Genomic DNA, 22396 nt, shown 5'->3' with positions numbered 1-22396 from the left:
ATCCAGTCGATGCGTGCTGATCATGTCAATCACGTCATCCAGCGATGGCATCAGCGATCTTGCGTTGATGTGTCCTATTCTGAGAGGCTCCGGCGGCCGCAGGCCCGCCTCGCCGCTCTCGCTCTCTCCGCCCGTGCTCTGACCGCTGGGCGGGTGCGCATCGGCGGCTCCAGGCCCCCGTCTCAGCGCGGCCCGCCTGGGATAGGTCAGCACCCGGGGCGCCCAGTCGGGTACACCAGGCGTCAGGTTTGCGGGCGTCCGCACCTCCCGGTGTCTCCGACGCTGCTGTCGTCGGCCGGCTCGGCATCCTCTTCGTCTCTGGCTCCGGGTGTGATCCGTCGACGTCTTCACCACGCCCGCTCCCTCCGACCACGGCCTGACACCGGGCCTGGCTCGCCAGGCTGGCTGCAGGGTCGGTGGCTTGACCGGCGGTTCGATCGGGCACCGACACCACCGCGGGTTTCGGTAGATGCGAATGAGGGTCGATGATTGGTGTTCCGTACTTCGGTAGCTCCCCGAAAACCGGTAGAACGCCGGCCCATCGGGCGTGACCCGTTCCATATCCGGGCATGGTCAAAAATCAAGGGTGAAATACTAGAAATAAGTGGTCGATCACGTCTCGGGAACGATAACACTGTGAGTCACACATCGAGAAGTGTCAGGTGAGTACACTCTCCTGGTACTGGAGGACTGTGTTCCTCCGAAAAACGTAAACAAAACACGGAGCGCGCGTGTCGCGGCTGCCCTACTCAGGCGCCAGCTGACGACCAGTGGGTATGGAGTGGATCATTTCATACCCATCAATCCTGTAACAGTCAGTGATGTCAGATTTAAGCCAAGTTTCAGAGATCAACAGTATATCGACTTTAATATTTTGCTTGGAAACAAAAGCAACAATAAAATCAAAGTTTTGGTGGAGTGAGCGAGCATTAATGTGAACCATTGATAAGTCCGCTTTGTCTAGTACATGGGACATGGATGAGGGCAGGATTGTTTTGCATTTAGAGGAAACAGATTGTAAATGGGGTATACTTATAGGAATATTGTGTAGGATAGGAGAGTCATCAGGAACAAGTTTGGGAAACCCATCCTCAAGTTTTACATGGTAAGTACCATTGTAGGAAATGGTAGAAGACTAGAGAGTACTATTCGTAGAGAAGATTACAGATGCCAATCAGTAAACACAAATGATTGAAGAAAAAAAAACAAACAATTACCTAAATCTGGAACTGAAATAATAATATATAATAAATAAATAAACTGAGGGGTTTCAGCAACCACAATCAGAGACAGGATACACTACTTAAGAAAACAAGTTCAGGTACTCGGGGTACATGCAGTGGGGTTGGTGAACCCGAAGCAAAGGAAATCAATCAGTTTCGTGACCAGCTAGCCTCAATCAGGACTACTGATCTGGTGGGACAGGACCAATGGGCAGCCCAACCTCAGAATCTGTGGCAGCAGCTGCAGACGCTGCCTGCGATGGCATACCAGGGGTGGCACGTGGCTCTGACGGTTGGGAGTCAGTGGGTGCAGAAGCTACAGGTGCATTGCCAGCACCATCACCCACACCAGCCGACCATGGTGCTCTCCGGGATCCCCCAGCAGGAGCCTGTCCCCCTGCCAAGGGTCCAGGAGGTCGGCGAGTGCTAGCACCCTCCACAGGAGCCGGGGCAGCCCTTGGTCTGCGGGGTTTGACCAGAGTCCAGTGGTTACTCTTTGAGCTTGAAGCTTTCTGGATGGGGTTGGAGACTGAATTCACTGACCGAAATTGGTCACAGACAGCTACAGCAGTTGGGGTTAGGCGTTCACCCCCACACAAAGCCTTAATCTGGTCCTTATTCAGGCCAAAAGGGATCTCGACTGGTCTGACACTCTTGTCATCAGATGTCCGAACAAGGATTTTCCCTCCCTGGGTGTAGTAGGAGAGGACATGGGGATCACCTTCCTCTTTCAGGGCCTTGATCATGTCGATCACTGAGAGACGTTCAGCAGTGAGTGACTCGAAGACCAACAGGCCTCTTGCCTTTGGCTTGGTTCTTGCTCGGTATACCTTTTCGCTATGGTCAAGGCTAGTGAATCTAACAATGAATCTCCTTCAGCCCTGGCGTGTTACAACCCCCCCCCCCTCACGTTTGGCCCCTGATTGAGCTAGAGCTTCGCGGAAAAAACGAGCGTGTTGCCCGTAAAGAGAGCAAGCCGATGATGCCCAAGTTAAAGGTCCTAGGTCATCGGATGACCTTCCAGGTCAGATCAATGACCCAAAAGTCGGGAAAATCGGGACCTGTTAGAACGTCGTAAAGGGTGGCTGCTATGGGCGCTGATCACGAATATCACGTTAGTTTTGATCACAGATGATGTCTATGCATTTAGGCCAGGTCGGGTCAGGTCAAGTCAGGTCAACCAGTACCTAGGGGTCCTGCCGAGCCGGACACTAGAGGTGCTGTGGGATCTGAGTGCCAGCGGTCGGCCTATAGGCCGCACTATAGTGCGGCAGCTACTAATGGGTCGGGCCGAGGCTATACGTGGAAACACGTGCCACATATGCGGGGCTGAATCACACCACGTGGATGACCGATGTACCCTAGCAGTAGCACCCCCAGATTCGGTAACGCCTTCGGTAAAAGCGGCGGGGGCCGTGGTCAGTGACACTAACACCGCCGCTGGCGTGCGGTTTTGAGTTACGGCTGGTGAGCTGGAAAGACACGACCATAGACCCGGGAACAGGGGGGGGGGGGCAGCGGGGGCGCTTGCCCCCCCCCCCCAACTTGGGAGCCGAGGGGGCGGCGCCCCCTCAACATTGAGGCAGCGAGAAAAGGTCTTTCCTCCCTTTTCCGGACTTCTTTCCTTCTTGTTTCCTTTATACATCTAAGCATCAAAACACGGCATTTTCCTTGCCATCTGAATGGTTTCTGCTGATACAGTATCGATTTGACAACATCTGCCATTGTCATCCCGCTTTGATTTGGGCCTGACCTTGGCCATAAGCTTGGCAGGCCAGTTTTATGCTGGATCATTTTGAGTCAACTTTGAGAAATGCATAACGTACAACGGTGGTAAAAATCGTTGCTATAGGTATAACACAGTTTACCCGCTCCGGGTGTGAGGGAGGGGTATGGGGCAATGAGTGCACTGACGTGGCGCCCTCGGTATGGGATGGGATGTATGGGATGCATTAGAGGGCCGGTATGGGATTAAAGCTCAGCGACACTAAGGGCTTATGTGGTGCCTTCGGTTATCGGTAGCACCCTCAGAATCACCGGCGTAGGGCCCTCAGAGCCGCCGGTAAGGGCCTTTATAGGCACCGGTGTGGGGCCGTCATGCAGGTGCCGGTGTGGGCGCTCGGAGGTGCTAGTGTGATTCTCTCAGAGGCGCCGATGAGGGTCCTTACAGGCCGTTGCTGTGGGCCCTCATAGACGCTGGTGTGGAGCCCTTTCAGACGGGTGTGGGGCCTTTAGAGCTGCTGACGCGAACTCTCTATAAACCGGCAGGGGGTCTCATTGACCGGCAAGGGGTCCTTAGGCCGGCAGAAGAAGTCCCATGTGGGGTCCTTCTTAGAGACCGGCATGGTACTGTCAGACGCCGGTGGGGCCCTCCGAGACTCACCGGTGTGGGACCCTCAAAGTCACCAGTGGGTGGCCTTTAAGCCTGAAACAGACTCTTTCCGCAGTCAGGAAATCGCATGCGAGAGCCTATTCAAATACACATGGAAGCACGCTCGCATCAATCGAACGCACCTCCCGCAAGCGATTGATGCGAGAAGAATTACAATGTATTTGAATAGGCTCTCGCATGCGATTTCCTGAACGCGGAAAGAGTCTGTTTCAGCCTTTAGATGCGCAGGTGTTGGTTGGGTCCTCAGAGCCGCCGATATAGGGCTTAATTTTTATAGGTACTGGTGTAAGCACCCAGAGTTGGTGGTGTGAAACCCTCAGAGACATCGGTGTGGGCAATCATAGGCGCGGATGAGGGCCCCATAGTTGCCGTTACGGGGCCCTCAGAAAAATAAGTGTGGAACCATCACAGGCGGGAAATGCCCCTAGAACTGGCCCCTCATGAGCCGGTAAGAACTCTCAGAGGCCAGTAACGAGCCTTTGGAGACCACCGAGGTGCCCTGAAAAGCCGCAAGAGACCCTAAGAAGCCGGCGTGGGGTCCTTATGGAGATCTTAGTGTGGCTATTTAGGGCCCATGAGGTGCTCTAACGAGACCCATGGGGCCCTTCTGAGTAGAACTATGGCCACGGTTAACCTTCAGCAGTCAAATGGCGCCGCAGGGCCCCTCGGACCCCAGAGTCCCTTTGAACCCGATAGGGGGGGGGGGGGATAGGTACGTTTTCGCTTAGACCCCTAGCTACGCCACTGTTTCATATGTATCATGTCAGGTATTTTAGGCTCGCCCCCCCCCCAACTTGAAAATCGTTCCCGGGCCCCTGGACACGACGCTGAACTGCGGGCATGCAGAGGCTGTGAGGGAGGTGGAGTTATGTTACACGGCGCGCAGCTTATAGGAGGCCCAAGAGCAGTCGGGCTGGAGGGGGCGACCGGGGCGACAAGCAGCGACAAGCCTTTTTGTCTTGCTTTCCCTGAACCTTTGAAGTGCTGCCAAATAAAAATAATTGTCGGCCGGTGCTTAACTTCATGAACCCTAACTTCGTGATGAAAAAAGTAATGCAATCATTTCCTGAACAGCCACCCCAACCCAGGTTCTGACAATTCCTTTTCCTAACAGATATATCCTTTCCATATCCAGATATTCACTTTGTGCTGCCCACTGTGAGTTTATGCTTAACCATGGGCAAGGACGGCAATCATCAGTTATTGTCTGAAGACAACATGCGAGATGCGCTGAGTGCTGACGGCAGGCCCATGTCGTCCCCTATCTCTCTGCGTGTCCACTAACACGAATGACGTCACGCATGTGGGCGGAGCTATGGGCGGAGCCTAACGCACGCGGCAGTCCAAGCCGCCATATTTGAATTTATATTTTAATAGAATCTTGCCGATATTTTGGGTGAAGTCAATTTATATGGATAGCTTGGTGACAGTTTAGCTATACGAATAATAATTTATTATGGATGTGCGTATATTCAGCTTGGAATTGCAATTAAAGTTCCGCACCGCATAGATTCGAACTCGGGACCTTTGGAATACTGCGCGGGCACGCTAACCACTACACTACCGCGACCGCGCGGCGGCCGGCGGCAGGGAGGCTGCGGAGACATGGGGGGACATTTTACGCTTTTGTGAAAAAAGCAAAAGATTTAGCGAAAAACACGTAATAGATAACTTGCAGAAAATTGTCTGCTCTTTTAGATAAGATACTTAAGTTTGATATATCTTGTGCAGACTTCATTCTACAGTGCTTCGAAAATCGCTCATTTACATGGGGATTGAACGGGGCTTCGAGACTTGACTCCAAATGACGTCACGAGCTGACGTCACGAAAAGGTAGAATCGCCGGACGACCCTACCTGGTATATAGGGCCTTGGCTGACGGCTGTTGAAAGAGGTTAAAATCAGCAAACTTCGCTCTTACGAGTTACGGCATCCCAAGACAAACGCTTGTTTATTATCATCGAAATATACATGAATAAGAAACTATTGACACTACATTTTACTTTCCCCAGTAGACATAAATAGCAGAAAATACAGCAAATAACGATAACGATCCAATCTCAATTTCAAATCAAACCAAAACAAATTCACTTAGGTGGCCTTGAAACGAATAAGCAGAAGCTCTTTTCAAACCACACTGTTAATTTGCAGCCTAATGGCCGTTGCAGCGTTTTAAGCACCGACCAATCAGAGCCGTTGGAGAGCAGGTCTCCAGTGACGTAATCGCGCCGGGTAATGCAATTGGCCCCTGGGCGGCTCCAAATGCCGGGACGGCACCCCCCTGCCGGTAACGTGAGGTAGCCGAGTCGGGGCAGCGTGCGCTGACCCAAGCCTGGGCCGCAGCTTTGGGCGCGGTCTACCGCATCCCCGCGGGCAGCCCCGGGCTATCACATGACACCGGGAGGACGCGCGGCCCCGGCTTGGGTCAGCACACGCTGCCCCGACTCGGCTACCTCACGTTACCGGGGCCCTGGCTTTGGGCGCGGTCTACCGCACCACCTAACAGGCGTGTTCGCAACCGCAGGAGATGATGATGAACGGGTTTATCGAAACTTGATTGGATGAGCCTATCGGTAATTGCGATTTCAGTGTGTGCATTTATTGTTCATAGTGGTGTGAAATGTGGTTGGGGTACGACCGACAACCCGTCGGGGCGAATTTCGCACTGGGGTACTCAAAATTTGAAGAATTTAAGACGTTTCCACGAGTTTTGAAGGTATGGATAAGTTCTAAAAATCTGGTTCTCCTTATCTGGGCCATTAACTCCATACGGTCCAGGAAAGCTGGCACACTACCTTTAAGTATGAATGAGGGTGACCAATTAATAATTATGCAGGCTAATGTTTCCACATTTGTTTTGTTTGCAAGAAAAGTTTGCTCATAGAATGGAATGATATACCTACATGTAGTGCCTAGTTTCGGTCGGAGGTGAGAGGCCAGGGATTGGTGATGGTAAATAGTAAATAGTGTACTGGTGCTTTTGAATTGGTTTCTAGAAGGAATAACAATCAGAACTGAAATCAGGAGGCCTTAGAATATCTTGTGAATGGCTTTTATTTATCCGTCTGTGTTGCGGACCTAAAGTAAATAAATACCGGCCCCCCCTTTCAGACCCAAAGGGGCCATGGCCCTTATGCCCCCCCCCCCTCGGATCCGCCCTTGCCGCAAACGGCATACAATCTCAAAGAAACCCCTCCAAAATCCAAATCCCTATTCGGATCCACAGATAATAATTGCGGTCCCCCTCCTTTTCGTCACGAGCACCGGACCAATTAGCGCCGAGTATTGCCGAGCGCTGATTGGTCGATTTCCCGCTAGCGCGTAAATGCTACTCACGGAACAGATTTCGTCGACAATCCTCCACAAACGTCTGTCACACTTTTTGTAGTGCTATTAAAGCCGGAGGGCTATACAACGTCCCCGTGTGAGGGCCGGAAGCATCTCCTGGTCACGGTGTAGGTGTACGGAGCCGCGGCCGCCCGGGTGCCGGATGGCGCGGCGGTCTGTCTCGGCCGGGTCATCTGACCGCCGCGCCGGGGCCCTTATCTGCACTGGACAGGTCGGTGCACGTCCCCCTGCTGCGCCGCAGTCCAGCCGCCTATCACTGTCCGGCGGCACTGTGGCTGCACCCTTCCAGGCCGGGAGCGGCGCGGGGGCACTGCAGAGGCCGTCCGGGGCCCGGCACGAGCGGACGTGGCCCATCGGTCGTGATCCTGTCTCCGCTGTGCTCTGCAGACTGTTCCCCCGGCCGGCCTGTTTCAGTCGGAGCTCTGTGACGGGACCCAGGCGGCTCACTGAAGGAGGACGGCTGGGTCGGCGACACCACGGCAATAATGGGGAGCCGGCTATCGTCACGCCGCTCTGGGGGCCCGGCCCGGCCCACAGAGCCCGGCTCCAGCTCGCCGGGTGATTTGGCGTGGTGAGTTCCGGCGCCACTGTCCATCCATCCTCTCACACTGGTGCTAATTAGGGCGAGAGATGCCAGAACCTTGGCCAGAACAACGGGAACGATTCTGGTGATGCAGGTTTGTAACACTCGGTTTTCGTACACCGGCTCGTCACTCAGGATCAATATCAGTTAGTCGCAGGCGTGATTTGCATGCATTTTTATTACCTTTGCACATGATTGGTAAAGCTAGTGAGATGGCACCTGTCTGAAAGATAGATTATTGCGTCATTAGCCTGTCTTTATCGCCGTATCATGCACCATTTCGAGGTATCTGCCCCGCGCTGCCCGCTAGTGAGTAGTAATGCCAGCAGACCTCCATCGGTGCCCATGTGTAACTCGTGTGACCTCCAGCAGTGACCCCTTGTGGCCTGTGTAACTTCATGTGACCTCTATCAACGGCCCCTTGTGACCTAAGCAAAGAAGTCCGCGTGACATCCACCAATGCCCGGGTGGCCCATTGTGACCTTCACCACCTCGTGTGCTCTCGTGTGACCCTACCAAGTGATCCTGAATGTCGTGTGTGACCCCTTGTGGCCCCGTATAACCTCCCTGACCCACCAGTGAACCGGTCAGCGGCTGGGAGGAGAGCTGTAAGAAGTACGGTTACCGACCCAGCGGGCCGCGACAGGACACAAAGCGCAGCGCCGCAGAGAAACAGCGCGGCGCCGGGGACAAACAGCTCTACGTCGGGGACAAACAGCTCTACGCTGCAGAGAGACAGCGCAGCGCCGCGGACAAACAGCGCAGCGCCGCGGACAAACAGCAGTTGGCCGGGGAGCAGGTGCGCTCCGGCCGGGCACAGCCGGCCCAGAAGGTGTCGGCGCCGTGCGAGGGTGCCGGGGAGCGCGCCCGGGCCGTGCCGCCGCTGCGCCTCTCACTGCCAGGGGTGTGCCGCGGCTACAGCTCCCGGGAGGGCTGCGAGGAGGCCGACTGCCGCGGACTGCACGTCTGCCGGCAGTTCCTGGCCGACATCTGCAACTACGGCGCCGACTGTCGCTACAGCCACTCCCTGACGACCGTGCACAACCAGGTGAGCGTATAAATGGGACTGTCGCTACAGTCACTCCCTGACGACCGTGCACAACCAGGTGAGCGTATAAATGGGACTGTCGCTACAGCCACTCCCTGACGACCGTTGAGGTTAGTGTGTTTGGGACAGTCGTTACGGCCACACCCTAACAACTTTCACAACCAAGTGTGGATTGCTGTTACAGCCGTACCTAGACGACTGTTTACAATCAGATTACAGGTGTCTGATATAAAACAACAAATTCATGGGACTTTTCTTCGAAATATAGAAAAACAAAAGACCGATTAATATTTTCAGAATTCTTTCTTACAAAATCTTACAGAATTACAGAATTAGTTCGGCCAATATCCTCGGTTAACCCGCGCCCCAGTGGCGGTCTCAGCCAACTTCGCCCTAGTGGGGGGGGGGGGGGGCATATGTTACCACCCACCTCTAACTCAAAAACTAAGAGGGCTAGAAAGACGCGGTAAAAAGCAGTCGATAACTCTCAATGCGTACGTTTGAAAGTAGTTCGGTCATTTTTCATCTTAGAGCAATATTGGGGTCACTGGAGGTCATTTAAGGTCAAATTTGCCAAATGTCATATTTTTCAGAAAACATTTCAGAAGTAACACATGACCTTGGCCAGCTCCTGCCAGCTCCTGAACTGCTCCTACGCTTAGATCATTTAATAACTGCTTTTTCCTTTTATTCCCACTTTTGGAGGCCTAGCTTAGCATTGAATTTGTTCATGCAAGTTTTCAAGTGTCAGAACATTTTTGAAACTGACATAAAATGGTAAAGGGTCTTGCATCGCGTGAGACCCCTGCGTCACAATTGTCTCAAGGCCAGGAAAGCGAACATGAAAGTGGCGGGAATGAAAGTGCTGAGGAGGGGTTTGTGACTGTGCAAAGCAAAAAGAAATCAAAGAAAGGTAAGGCATTCCAGTGCAGAGGAAGTACTGGGAAACCATGTGGCAAAACTATCGGGAAGAAACAAGATTCTATAGAATGCGAAGGCTGTAATGACTGGTTCCACCCGAGCTGTCAGGGCCTAAGTGTTGAGGCTTTTAAAGCCATCGACCTACACGACCTCTTCTGGGTGTGCGAAACATGCAGAATGAAATTCAAGGACTCGGTTTCACTGCAACAAGTGATCTCTAGAGTAGAGCAGGTAGAAAAGAATGTCATAGAAGCAATTGGCAAAGACAAGGATGAGAAAACTGTAGAGAAAGGGATCGAGAAAAAAATAAATGAAATGGAGAAGAAAGTAGTAGAAAAACTAAGCGAACAGAAAAAGGTTATCCTACAGAGCTCGGACACGATAAAGAAAGCTGTTCAAACGAGCAACGAGAAAAGGGACATGAACCTGATCATTCACAACCTGCCAGAGTCAGAGTCAAGCGAGACAGAGGTAAGGAAGGAATATGACAAGGAAAGGATCCAAGAGATGTCTAGGGCCCTGCGAGGCAACGACACTCATATAGATTTGCTAGACGTGGTCCGTCTTGGCAGAAGAGACACTTCATCCGACAAACCGAGATTGCTTTTGGTGAAACTTAAAGACAAAGAGCAACTAGAGGACTTGTACAAAAAGAGGTTCAGACTAACAGATGTAGGGTTCAAGAACAGGTACATCACCAAGGATCTGTCACCAGAAGAAAGATCAAAGCAAAAAGAACTGAGGGACGAACTCAAAAGAAAAGGCAAGGAGACACACAGGATCTTTCAGAACAAGGTGGTCCCAAGAGAACAGTAGTGTGACTCTCAACAAAGTTTTGTCATGCTTCTACTCTAATGTCAATAGCTTAGGAAACAAGATGGAAGAGTTTGTGAACAGGGTGGACATTCATAAGCCAGACATTATAGGACTGACAGAAGTGTGGCAGAAGGATGAGATTCACATTCAAGGCTATCAAGTAGCAGCCAGTAAGTCCCGACCTGATGGTTGTAAAGGTGGAGGTGTTCTACTTCTTGTGGCAGATCATTTAAGGGTCAGCGAGTGTGATATTTTGAACAATTCAAACTTTGAAGAAGCAGCATGGTGTAGAATTCACGCAAGGCCTGGGAACACAATAGTAGTGGGCATCTGCTACAGACCACCAAACAGCGATCGGGAAAATAATCAAGAACTGCTGAAGTTGCTAGAGAAAATGAAAACAATTAGTGCTACAGACTACCTGGTTATGGGAGACTTTAATTACAGAGAAATTGATTGGGACACTGGTGCAATTTCAGGACCACCAAACTCTGATGCCACTCAGTTTTACAACATAGTACAAGACTGTTACTTAACCCAGCATGTGAAATCCAGCACCAGGCACAGAGCAGGTACAGCCCCCTCTACCCTGGACCTCATCCTCACTAATCAGGAAAACAATGTTGAGGAAGTCAAATATGAAGCTCCAATAGGAAAAAGTGATCACTGTGTGATAATATGGGACTACAGAATACACTCTGAAAACAGGGAGGCCAAGGAACAACTCAGATACAATTACAGAGCTGGTAACTATGATTCTATCCGTCATGAGCTAGCACAGGTGCAGTGGGATGTGATAGAAAACATGGATGTTGAAGCAGCATGGACATTCTTTGTTGATAAGTTACACGATTGCAGAAAGAAGTATGTTCCTCTATTCAAAGGCAGAAGAAAAACAAAACTGTCACCACCGTGGTGGAATAAAGCACTAGATAAGCAAGTGAAACGTAAATATAAAGCCTACAAGCAGTACAGAAAAGAACAAACAGCAGAGAATCTGAAGAAGTTTACCAGGATCAGAAACGAGACCACGAGTCACATCCGGCAGACAAGAAGGTTGTATGAGGAAGAGCTGGCAAGGTCAGCTAAGATAATGCCAAAGAAGATAGCCAAATATGTAAGACTGCAAAGCAAAACAAGAGACAAAGTGATGGAACTAGTCAAACCTGATGGCACTGTGATAGCAACAAAGAAAGAGATTGCAGATGAACTACAAACATTCTTTTGCTCAGTTTTTGTAAAAGAACAAGGTGGTGTTTTGCCAGCTTTTGAAAGTCAGGTGGAAGAAGGAGAATCACTCGAGGATATTAACATTACTTTTCAGGAAGTACTCCATGAACTTCAAACGTTGACTGAAGACAAGGCATCAGGACCGGATGATGTTTCCCCCTTTCTCTTGAAAAACTGTGCACCTGAGCTAGCATACCCACTCATGCAGATATTCCAAAAGTCCATGACAAGCGGACAGCTACCAACAGCTTGGAAGAGAGCAGCAGTGGTACCACTCTTCAAGGGAGGCTCCAAAAAACTGGCAAGTAACTACAGGCCTGTGAGTCTGACTAGTCATGCATGTAAGGTCATGGAAAGAATTATCAAAAGGCACCTGCTCAACCATCTATTAGAGAAAGATCTCATCTGCAAAGAACAGCATGGCTTTGTACCCAGAAAATCATGTTTGACCAATCTTCTAGAGGCTCTGGAGGATTGGACACATACTGGACAGCAGCACTGGACTGGACATCATCTATTGTGACTTTAAAAAGGCCTTTGATTCTGTGCCCCACCGAAGACTTGTTAAGAAGCTGGCTGCCTATGGTGTCAAAGCAGGAGTGCTTCAATGGATCACAAACTTTCTTCAGGACAGGACTCAGAAGGTAGTAGTTCATGACCAAGAATCTAGAGAAGAGGCTGTGACCAGCGGAGTTCCGCAGGGCTCAGTATTGGGACCCATCCTGTTTGTGATATATGTCAACGAATTGCCCACATTGGTCCAGTGCGACGCAAAACTGTTTGCAGATGACATGAAGATTTATCGCAAGGTCAGAAATTCAGAGGACTCAGAACAACTTCAGGCAGACCTAGATAGACTCTCGCAATGGACTGAACAATGGCTTCTTGAATTCAACCCCCAAAAGTGTAAAGTGATGCACTGTGGACCACAAAACCCAAAAAGATCTTACAGTATTAGAGGAGTCAAACTAGAAGTCACAGATAAGGAGCGAGACCTGGGGGTGACTATAACAAACGACCTTCGACCTACTAGTCACTGTCAAAGAGCTGCGAGCAAAGCAATGGTAGCTCTCCGAATGATAAAGAGGTCCTTTGACCAAATCACAGCAACAAACTTCACCAGCCTCTTCAACTCATATGTGAGACCACACCTAGACTACTGTATACAAGCTGTGGGTCCCCAAGCTGTTCAAGATATCAGTCTCCTCGAAAACATCCAGCGCAGAGCTACAAGATTGGTGAGGGGGTTAAAGCACAGGCCATACCAAGAAAGACTAAAAGTCCTGAAGACCGTATCTATTAAAGACAGGATAAAAAGAGGCGACTTGATTGAGACGTATAAAATCATGTCAGGGAAGCTCAATGTGAGGAGAGAGAAGTTTTTCAAACTGAGGACGACAAACACAAGAGGTCACCATATGAAATTACACAAGGAGCAGTCAGTCCATCAAGCCAGACAAAGGTTCTTCTCACAGAGGGTGGCTAATGACTGGAACAAGCTACCAGATGATGTTGTGTCTGCTGACACCACTGCTACATTTAAAGCTAAGCTAGATAAGCACCTCCAGCTCAAAGCCAACTGTGACCTGTGACCTCCAACCTCAATGAGTACCCTGACATGTTTCCTTGCCAACAATGACATGGACAACAAATAGCATACTGCTACCCCAAGTCCATTATCTATATACCTATACCTATACCTATCTCAAGAACTATGATAGCTAGAAAAACGCATGTAAGAGCAATTGATAGTTTTTGAACTCTTCTTTCGATAAGGTCATTTTCAAAATTGACCTCGGGTCAACGGTTTAGCCTCTAGAGGGCTAGCTCCAAAAATAGTTGTTTTTACGAAAAGTGTTTTTCGACAATAACTTTTGTGTGTTATCCATGACAGATATATATATATATATAAACGACAATATATCGCTATATTGTCGTTATATATAACGACAATATATTCAATCGTGTATTTGAATATATTGTCGTTTTGTATACAATAACTTTTGACTAAAAAAACAACCAAGACATTTCTATTGCCAGAATCGTGTTCTTCTTGCCGAGACGCGTCGAATGAACAAAAATTTGACCTTGAAAGGTCAACTTAAATTTGCCTCAGGTCAAGGCCATGACCTGACCGGAAAAGGTCATGTTGCATAACGGTCGATGCTTCTCGGCAAGACAAACACAATGAGACCATCCCCAGCGTTCCATCTCTTTCCAATCGAGAATTATTGGCCAAAATATGTTTGTAGCCTCAAATGACCTCGGATGACCTTTCAAGAGGCTATCAGCAAAAAAGACACCTTGGTCGTCACGGGTGGTCCAAATAATTGTGATTCTGAAATATTTGGACTGTTCCTATGCGTACACACGGATCTAGAGGCATTTTCATTTTTCTCCGTTGACTTATAATGGTAAGGTCACGCCACTGGCCTGACCTTAGGTCACCGATATAAAAAATCCGAGATATACAACGTATAGGCGCCCATAACATCATGCAATCCACCAAGTTTAAAACCTTTCTGACAAACACTGCAGGCTGGACATGATTGCAAACTTTTTTTTAGGCTTGGTCAGTGAACTTGACCTGGTGACCTGACCTGACGTGACCTGGGGTCAAAAATTTCACACATTGTCCAAAATTGATGCACAAAAAGCTATCCAAGCGGCGCAGCGCTACGCGCCGCGGTTTTTTATTTACACGCTAAAAATGCGACAGGGTGGTAACATATGCCCCCCCCCCCCCACTAGGGCGAAGGTTAAGCCAAGCTTTTAAAGGCAATATATCACTTTAAACATAAGGCTTAGGGCCTTGCATGGGCTATGAAGTGAAATAGCAGTAGCTCGAGCTTAGACTAGCCCAAATTTGGAGCTTTTATTCCTACCCCAGCGATCACATTAGGCAAATAAATTCCATTTCTCGTTCTGAAGATTCCCTTGTAGAAGAATGCCAGGAATGCAGCCACCTGTCATAGAGGCTAAACTTGCAGCCAATCAGCTTGCAGATATGTTGTATCAAATGTGCTGTTTATGTCTACACACTTTGTGCGAGCCTATGCAGCTTTAATTTGATTGGCCAATGCATCGTTACCTTCCACTGCAAAAAAAAAAAAAATACCTAGGTAGCCTCTACTATAGTTCTTCCTACATTAAAATACAGAAAATAATCCTATTTATAAAAGGGTGTTATTTTCCTATATGATTATTTTGAGCATAAAAAATCAAAAATCCATTGTAAAAAAAAAACATCAGGAAAGTGAACTATTCCTTTAAGCGTCTGCATAAGGTTAGTATCTATACATTGGTTGTTATTCACCATCTGGCAAGTGATTCAATTTCAAATGACTTCAAAATTTTAAGGAATATGTCCCGAATAAGTGGTTACAGCTGATCAGAATGCGGTTGTTTTGAGGCTCGGAGCCGGTATGCCCATCGACCGGCGCGGTCGACGTTCTGACCCCATATTCCGCTCAACGACTCAGCATTTCAGCAATTCAGCAGCTGTCTGGGTGGCTCAGCGCGCGCAGCTATCTCCCTTTTCCGGGCGCATAGCTCATTTTTGAAATGTTTTAATTGTAGAATAACTTTTAGTTAAGATAGTTGATGTATTTTGTCCCTGGTATTATAGCACTGCCGCAGTGTTGATGCTGAGGCTCCTGCACCAGTCAGTAAGATGTCACCTCGGACTCGCCCACAGGACATCTGCCGCCTGTTCAGCATGGACACCATGCAGGAGAACGTGCTGCTCCTGCAGATACGACGTGCCTTCAGTGACAGCGACCAACTGACTGAGGCGTTCTTCGTCCAAAACCTGACCAGGTGTTTCAGATTCCGAACGAAAACACCCTGCAAATTGCACGAATGCAACAGACTGCACCTCTGCAGGTATTCCAACGGTGTGCGTGCTCCTTTGCTGTGCGATACCGAATTTGACTTCAAATCTCTTAATTTTGGGTGCAAATATGAATGCGAAAACGTAGTTTTGTGTTATCAAAGACATTCCAATTTGGTAGGCACGCATAGCTAACATCAGCACAATGGCAAATTTTAATGTACTAGGGGGGTAGCCAGAAAGTTTAAAAATTGATGACGTCACAGCTAAAAATCAAAATCATTTTTTTGAAAATCCGAGATGGCCAATTAATTGCCCATTTCACCACGATCACAACGATGCAAAGGTTTAATGCATTTTCTTCATTCCTTTAGGAGATATAGCACTTCAAAAATCACTCTGCAGAGTGACCTCGTCAAAATGCCCGGGGCTATATCTCCTAAACCGCTGACCGTAGGGGTCTGGCGTTGTCACCATTGACTTCAGGGCATAAGAGAACCCTGTAGACAAGATTTCATCAAAATCAAAAATGGTCGGGTGTAAATCTGATAAAATTTTGGTCGATCTATCGTGGAATGCCCCATTATTTTTGCTCAGAAATAAAGTTCCGTCAATTTCCTTTCGACTGGGAAAAAACAAAAATGGTAATCTTTCTACAAATATTTTATTTTATTTTTTGAAAATCGCACTACAAACTCTGATTTACAGAATCGGGTTATTAAGCAATATAAGACACATCTGCGAGGACCAGTTACTTCCAAAAAGAGGTTATCTGGGTTTCGGCATATAATATTCTTCTCTTTAACCCGCGCCCGGCTGGGGGTCCTGGATTTCCACGCCCTGCTGGGGGGGGGGGGGGTGTTTGAACACCCCTCCCTTCTAACTCGGCTCCTGGGCCACGTAGCGATACGCGGAAGACGGCGTTCGAAAGAGCGTCAAAAATAATGAGGAAATCACTTCGGTCAATTTTTTGGTCAGGTCAAAGGTCAGGTCACCAGAGGTCATTGAAGGCAAAATTTCGCCGATTTCCAGGTCGAATGTCGACAATTTCCAAGAAGCCAACGCATAACTCGGGAACCAATAGAGCTACAGCGCCGCGAAAAAGCGCATTCGATAGCCCTATTAACGCCCTTTCTGAGTAATTTTCTCAGATTTGACCTAACGTCAACGGTTTTGCCTGCAGGGGCCAAAAACTGCAAAAATAACCGATTTTTCGGAAACAGTTTTTCTGCAATAACTTTTGACCCAAGCCTTGTACGAGCTTACTTTTACCGGCATCGTGTTCCTCTCGTCAAGACGCATCGAATGAACTATAACTTGACCTTGAAAGGTCAACTTGAAAATTTGACCTCAGGTCAAGGTCATGACCTGACCGGAAAGGGTCATGTTGCATATCAGTCGATCCGTATCGTCGAGCTGAACACATCTAAGGCGTTTTCATCGCTCTAGCATGCCTCTATCAAAAGTTATTTGCGAAAAACTGTTAGATACCATTCGTGACCTAAGATGACCTCAGGGCATAAACAGGGGTCACGGACACCATTTTCATGTTCAGTGTGTCTAAACCACTTGTAATTCAGTATTTGGGAGTGTTTATAATGTCTTTCGTCCAAAAGAGGCGCATTTCAGTTTTCTCCCATTGACTTATAATGGGGAGGTCGCAAAATTGACCTGACCTTAGGTCATCGATATCAAAATTCTGAGATATACATTTTGTACATGCTATTGCTCTTAGCAATCGCTGAAAGTTTCAAAGCAATCGGTCACTCGGTGTAGCTATGCCAGACATCGAAACTTTTTATGAGGTGAGGTCACTTCAAGTGACCTGGTGACCTGACCTTGAATGACCTTGGTCTGAAATTTTTACAACATGTGTAGAATTGATGTATGATAAGGTGTACCAAAAACGGAGGCGCTCCGCGCCGCCGTTTTTGAGATATTCGCGAAAAACCACAAGGGGGGTGTTCAAACACCCCCCCCCCAGCAGGGCGCGGGTTAACTTCACTTTTGATAACAAAAAAAAAAGAACTTTAATATTACTTGCACAGGAGTCAATATAATGGCAAAATTATACATACTTTTGAGCTGCCACAGCTGCCTTGTTTATCAACGTAGCTCAAATGACCAACCGACAGTCGATTTGCAAAGCATATTTACGAACCGACTAATTATAAACGAACAAAATAATTGGTAGTTTCAGGAAGGCAAAAGGTGGTGTAATGTGACTAGGTATTTCATCAGCGAATCATCATTTTCAACGCTGGATGCAATGAAAGCCATAAACAACGGAGTGCATTTCTATTGCAGTTGCAATAACAGACGGCAAAGCACCAAGACAGGAACGAGATCACGGCCACACAAACACACTTTTTACTTGGAACGTTTCGTCTAGTGATGTCAGTTACAGAAAATCGAAATACCGATACCAAACCAAATACCAACCAACACCGTGGGGAAATACCGAAACCAAACCAACTTGAGAACATGAGGGAAATACCAACTTTTTACCAATTTCTTAGCCTCTTACACATTAATGAGGGTTCATGATACCAACAATATACCAAACTTATTAGGATTGAAATACCAAATACCAAATTGGTATCGGTTTGGTATCGGTTTACCAAAAAATTGGTATCCGATTGACATCTCTAGTTTCGTCCGAGCATGCATGCTCACGACACGACCCTCATCCGTTGAGAGTTCGTGAACTCTAAGAGATGATACAGTCACAGGTGTGCAAGTAATATTAAAGTTCTTTTTTTTTGTTATCAAAAGTGAAGTTTAAGAGAAGAATATTATATGCCGAAACCCAGATAACCTCTTTTTGGAAGTAACTGGTCCTCGCAGATGTGTCTTATATTGCTTAATAACCCGATTCTGTAAATCAGAGTTTGTAGTGCGATTTTCAAAAAATAAAATAAAATATTTGTAGAAAGATTACCATTTTTGTTTTTTCCCAGTCGAAAGGAAATTGACGGAACTTTATTTCTGAGCAAAAATAATGGCAAATTTTAATGTACTAGGGGGTAGCCAGAAAGTTTAAAAATTGATGACGTCACAGCTAAAAATCAAAATCATTTTTTTTTTAAATCCGAGATGGCCAATTAATTGCCCATTTCACCGCCATCGCAACGATGTACAGGTTTAATGCATTTCCTTCATTACTTTAGGAGATATAGCACCTCAAAAATCACTCTGCAGAGTGACCTCGTCAAAATGCCCGGGGCTATATCTCCTAAACCGCTGACCGTAGGGGCCTGGCGTTGTCACCATTGACTTCAGGGCATAAGAGAACCCTATAGACAAGATTTCATCAAAATCAAAAATGGTCGGGTGTTAGGCCTTGGTCGATCTATCGTGGAATGCCCCACCTAGCGCCTACCGTAAAAAAGTCGAGGACACCTTTCTGCGCAACTGAAGCAAATGACGAAGTGACACCCGTTAGCAGTATGTCCGTTCAGCGCTGCCCTGTGCCCAGACTGTCGGCGCCGCTGTTTTCAGACAGTTTGTGCTGGACGGGTGTCGGCGCGCCGACTGCCGAATGGGCCACGACCTGCGCACGGCGCACAATAGGGACGTGCTGCGCCGACACCGGCTGGGCGACGCCAGCGACGGCCGCGTGCTGGCCATCCTGCGGCAGAAGGAGGCCGACCTGCGAGCCAGCCAGGTGGGCGGCGCTCCACACCGCGCGCACTGCGCAGCCGGCCGGGCCGGCCACCACACAGCTCCTAATGGCTGACCGTACTCACTAACAGACAAAATAGAAATGTGTTATTTTCCTGTAACCACCCAGTAAAAATAGAAAGACAACAAATAGATGTCGCAACGGTGCGTTACTTCTATTACTAGCAGACCGACAGCTGCAGGCGCGGTAGTGGCCCTGAAGGTGACCGGTCACTTCATCGGCTTCGCGGGTGCAGTGCCGGAACAGCTCCGGCGGGGATCCCCCACCCGGATGTGTCCTATCTGCACGGAGACGGACTGTGTCGCTCAGTGGTGAATCAGGCACTCGTGACCAAATGCACAGCATATGCGCAGTAGCCTATTGGAAAAAATATCGACTGCTATTGGCTTTGTAAAAACAGAAACCTCTACGATAGTTAAAGCTGACTTGGTCACTGGTCAGTTACGGTCATGTTTGTGCATTTCCAGTGATAGGATTTGAATCATTTGAATCGAATACTGTACTTAGGCAAGTGTAGGCTGATGAGGTACTTTGCTTGTTTTTTGTACTTTTAATTTATCTGACAAGCGGTGTAGTTACATTGAATGCTAAGCGCATCCTCCAAAAAGTTTTCAAAAATAGGTACATATGAAAAGTTGGACAGATTAAGAAGACATTTGTGTACCTTTGCATTCACCCTTTGAGCTTCTAATTTTGGTTTCCTATAGGGTTAGGTTTCATGCACTGACATAAAAAACAGTTATCGAGTTATCATGTCATAGATGCTGTTCGGCCGAAATAGACCAAATTCGTGATAATGCGCCAAGGAATGTGAGCCAAAATGTTTATCATTTAGTTGGAATTTACTACAATTTAGGTGTTTGAGATGAATTACCTACTTGTTTCAGTTGAAAAGAAAAGCCGCAAAAGGCGACGGTGATGTCAAGAAGGAATGTCCCCACAAGCCAGGGGTGTCCGGGGCTGAGCGGGCCGGCGCCGGACCAGCCCGAGCGGGACCGCCCTCCTCCGGCGGCGGCCGTCTGTCAGAGGAGCTGCGCTGCCCCGTCTGTCTGGAGCTGTTCCGCAGGGCCACCACCCTCGGCTGTGGCCACACCTTCTGCGCCGGCTGCCTGGCCGAGACCCGGGACCGGGGCGCCGACCGGTGCCCGCTCTGCGCCGCCCCCATCTGCTCCACCATCCGCTCCGTGGCCCTGGACGGCGTCGTCAGGAGCGTGGCGGCGCAGCAGTGAGCTGAGCGTGGCGGCGCAGCAGTGAGCTGAGCGTGGCGGCGCAGAAGCAAGCTGAGCGTGGCGGCGCAGCAGTGAGCTGAGCGCCGGCCGGGGGCGCGCCGCCCCCCCCCCCCCCCCGGCGGAATGGGCCGCAGGTGCTCGGCACTCGCTTAACTTTAATCATATTCAATCAAGGGTCAGGGTTCAGCGTTTGCTTGCGAAACTATAAGCTACATATTCGTAGAAGGCCCTTGAAAAGGTTTGTGTGTCATGTGTGTGTTTTTAGGCACGCCTTGACGCATGTGAGTGCGTACGAAGCCCTTCTCGTAATCAAGGAGTGATTAGGTCACTCAAAGGTTTTTTTTGTTCTACATAGTCTTAACCCGCGCCGGGCCGGTGCTCTGAAATTCCGCGCCGGGCCGCGGGGGTGTTTGAACACCCCCCCTTCTAACTCGGCTCCTGGGCCACGTAGCGACACGCGGTAAGCGGCAATCGAAAGAACGTCAAAAATAAGGACGAAAACACTTCGGTCATTTTTTGGGTCAGGTCAAAGGTCAGGTCACCAGAGGTCACCAAAGGTAAAATGTTGACTATTTCAACATTTTGGAAATTGCCAACGACTATCTCGGGAACCGATAGAGCTACAGCGCCGCAAAAAAGCGCATTCGATAGCCCTTTTACAGACCTTTCTGGGTAATGTTCTCAGATTTGACCTCAGGTCAACGGTTTAGCCTCCAGAGGGCAAAAACTCCAAAAATAGCCGTTTTTACGAAAAACGTTTTTTTCGGCAATAACTTTTGACTCAAAAGAGCTATGACATTACTTTTGCCAGCATCGTGTTCCTCTCGTCGAGACGCGTCGAATGAACTATAATTTGACCTTGAAAGGTCAACTTGAAAATTTGACCTCAGGTCAAGGTCATGACCCGACCGGAAAAGGTCATGTTGCATATCAGTCGATCCGCAACGTCGAGCCGAACACATCTAAGGCGTTTTCAGCGCTCTAGCACGCCTCTATCAGAAGCTGTCATCGAAAAACTGTTAGATTCTGTTCGTGACCTGAGATGACCTCGGGGACATAACGAGGGGTCACAGTTGCCATTTTCTGGTTCAGTGTGTCTATTTTACCTACATATCGATGTTTGAGAGTGTCTAGAATAGCGTTCGTGCAAAACAGGCGTTTTTCAACTTTCTCCCATTGACTTATAATGGAGAGGCCGCAAAATTGACCTGACCTTAGGTCACCGGTATCAAAATTCCGAGATATACATTTTATAGATAGTGTTGCTCTAATCAATCGCTGAAAGTTTCAAGGCAATCGTTCAGTCGGTGTAGCTATGACGAGCATTCTTTTTTTTCTGAGGTGAGGTCACTTGGCGTGACCTGGTGACCTGACCTAAGGTGACTTGGGTCTGAAATTTTCACAACATGTGCGGAAAAGATGCACAAACAGGTGTGCCAAAAACGGCGGCGCTCCGCGCCGCCGTTTTTGAGATATCTGCGAAAAACCGCAAGGGGGGGGTGTTCAAACACCCCCCCCCGGCCCGGCGCGGGTTAAATGACATTTAGCAATTAACATCCATCACAGGCGCCAATTCAAGAGGTCGGAGCACGGAGGCCTGAAACAATATCTTAGTATTTTAGGCATATTATATTGATTACTGAGCATCGCATCTAATTGTGGATTGTTTGCCAGAGAAAGCGATTTGACGTAAGCATGAACAGTTTATTCGCATATGTTTATAACTAGAGCACTTCGTTTTGGCCGGCTATTTTCAACATCATACGCTAAATATTTGTTCCAATGTACCTACTTTCATTTCAGTTCGTGATGGATCTTTTGCTTCTCTATCCGTGCAGGATAGACAGGAGTTGTAAACAACACCTTTGCTTCGCTATGCGCTCAGTGTATTCAGCATTGCTGCGCCATGACTGTTTATTCCATGGTTATTGCACTGATTGGATGTACGGGCTTGTCATCCAAGAGCCACCTTATTACATGCTTGCTGCTGTTAATGTGATAAATACACATTGCTTAAAGGGACATGTTCATGTCTAACACGGGGAATGGAGTTGAGATAGCAGTTTTGCTCGTTATATGCTAAAACCAC

General features: G+C 48.3%; 1 protein-coding gene across 2 annotated transcripts; it reads left to right on the top strand.

Annotated features, from left to right (window-relative positions):
* The first annotated feature begins 7282 nt into the window (after window positions 1-7282).
* LOC122385621 (zinc finger CCCH-type antiviral protein 1-like) lies at window positions 7283-22329 on the top strand. 2 transcript variants are annotated; one of them, XM_043374002.1, is made up of 6 exons: window positions 7283-7534; window positions 8126-8233; window positions 8297-8594; window positions 15259-15446; window positions 18895-19060; window positions 19966-22329. In XM_043374002.1, exons 1-6 carry the CDS (start codon window positions 7449-7451, stop codon window positions 20305-20307), a joined length of 1188 nt encoding a protein of 395 aa, XP_043229937.1. In that variant the 5' UTR covers window positions 7283-7448; the 3' UTR covers window positions 20308-22329. The 2 variants fall into 2 exon arrangements, with proteins under 2 accessions (XP_043229937.1, XP_043229936.1); XM_043374001.1 differs by having other exon boundaries at window positions 8126-8594.
* Window positions 22330-22396: the final 67 nt, after the last annotated feature.

This window comes from Amphibalanus amphitrite, unplaced genomic scaffold (assembly GCF_019059575.1).
Source record: "Amphibalanus amphitrite isolate SeventyFive unplaced genomic scaffold, NRLGWU_Aamphi_draft 000225F_arrow, whole genome shotgun sequence".
In the NCBI taxonomy this organism is placed as follows: domain Eukaryota; kingdom Metazoa; phylum Arthropoda; class Thecostraca; order Balanomorpha; family Balanidae; genus Amphibalanus; species Amphibalanus amphitrite.
The sequence above is the reverse complement of the archived record's forward strand: the minus strand, read 5'-3'. Positions and strand labels throughout refer to the sequence as shown.

Coding starts and splice junctions, on each gene's coding strand:
- LOC122385621 (XM_043374001.1), top strand. CDS start 7,449: ATGGGGAGCCGGCTATCGTCACGCCGCTCTGGGGGCCCGGCCCGGCCC. Junction 7,535..8,125: donor TCGCCGGGTGATTTGGCGTG/GTGAGTTCCGGC, acceptor CTGACCCACCAG/TGAACCGGTCAGCGGCTGGG. Junction 8,595..15,258: donor TGACGACCGTGCACAACCAG/GTGAGCGTATAA, acceptor ACTCGCCCACAG/GACATCTGCCGCCTGTTCAG.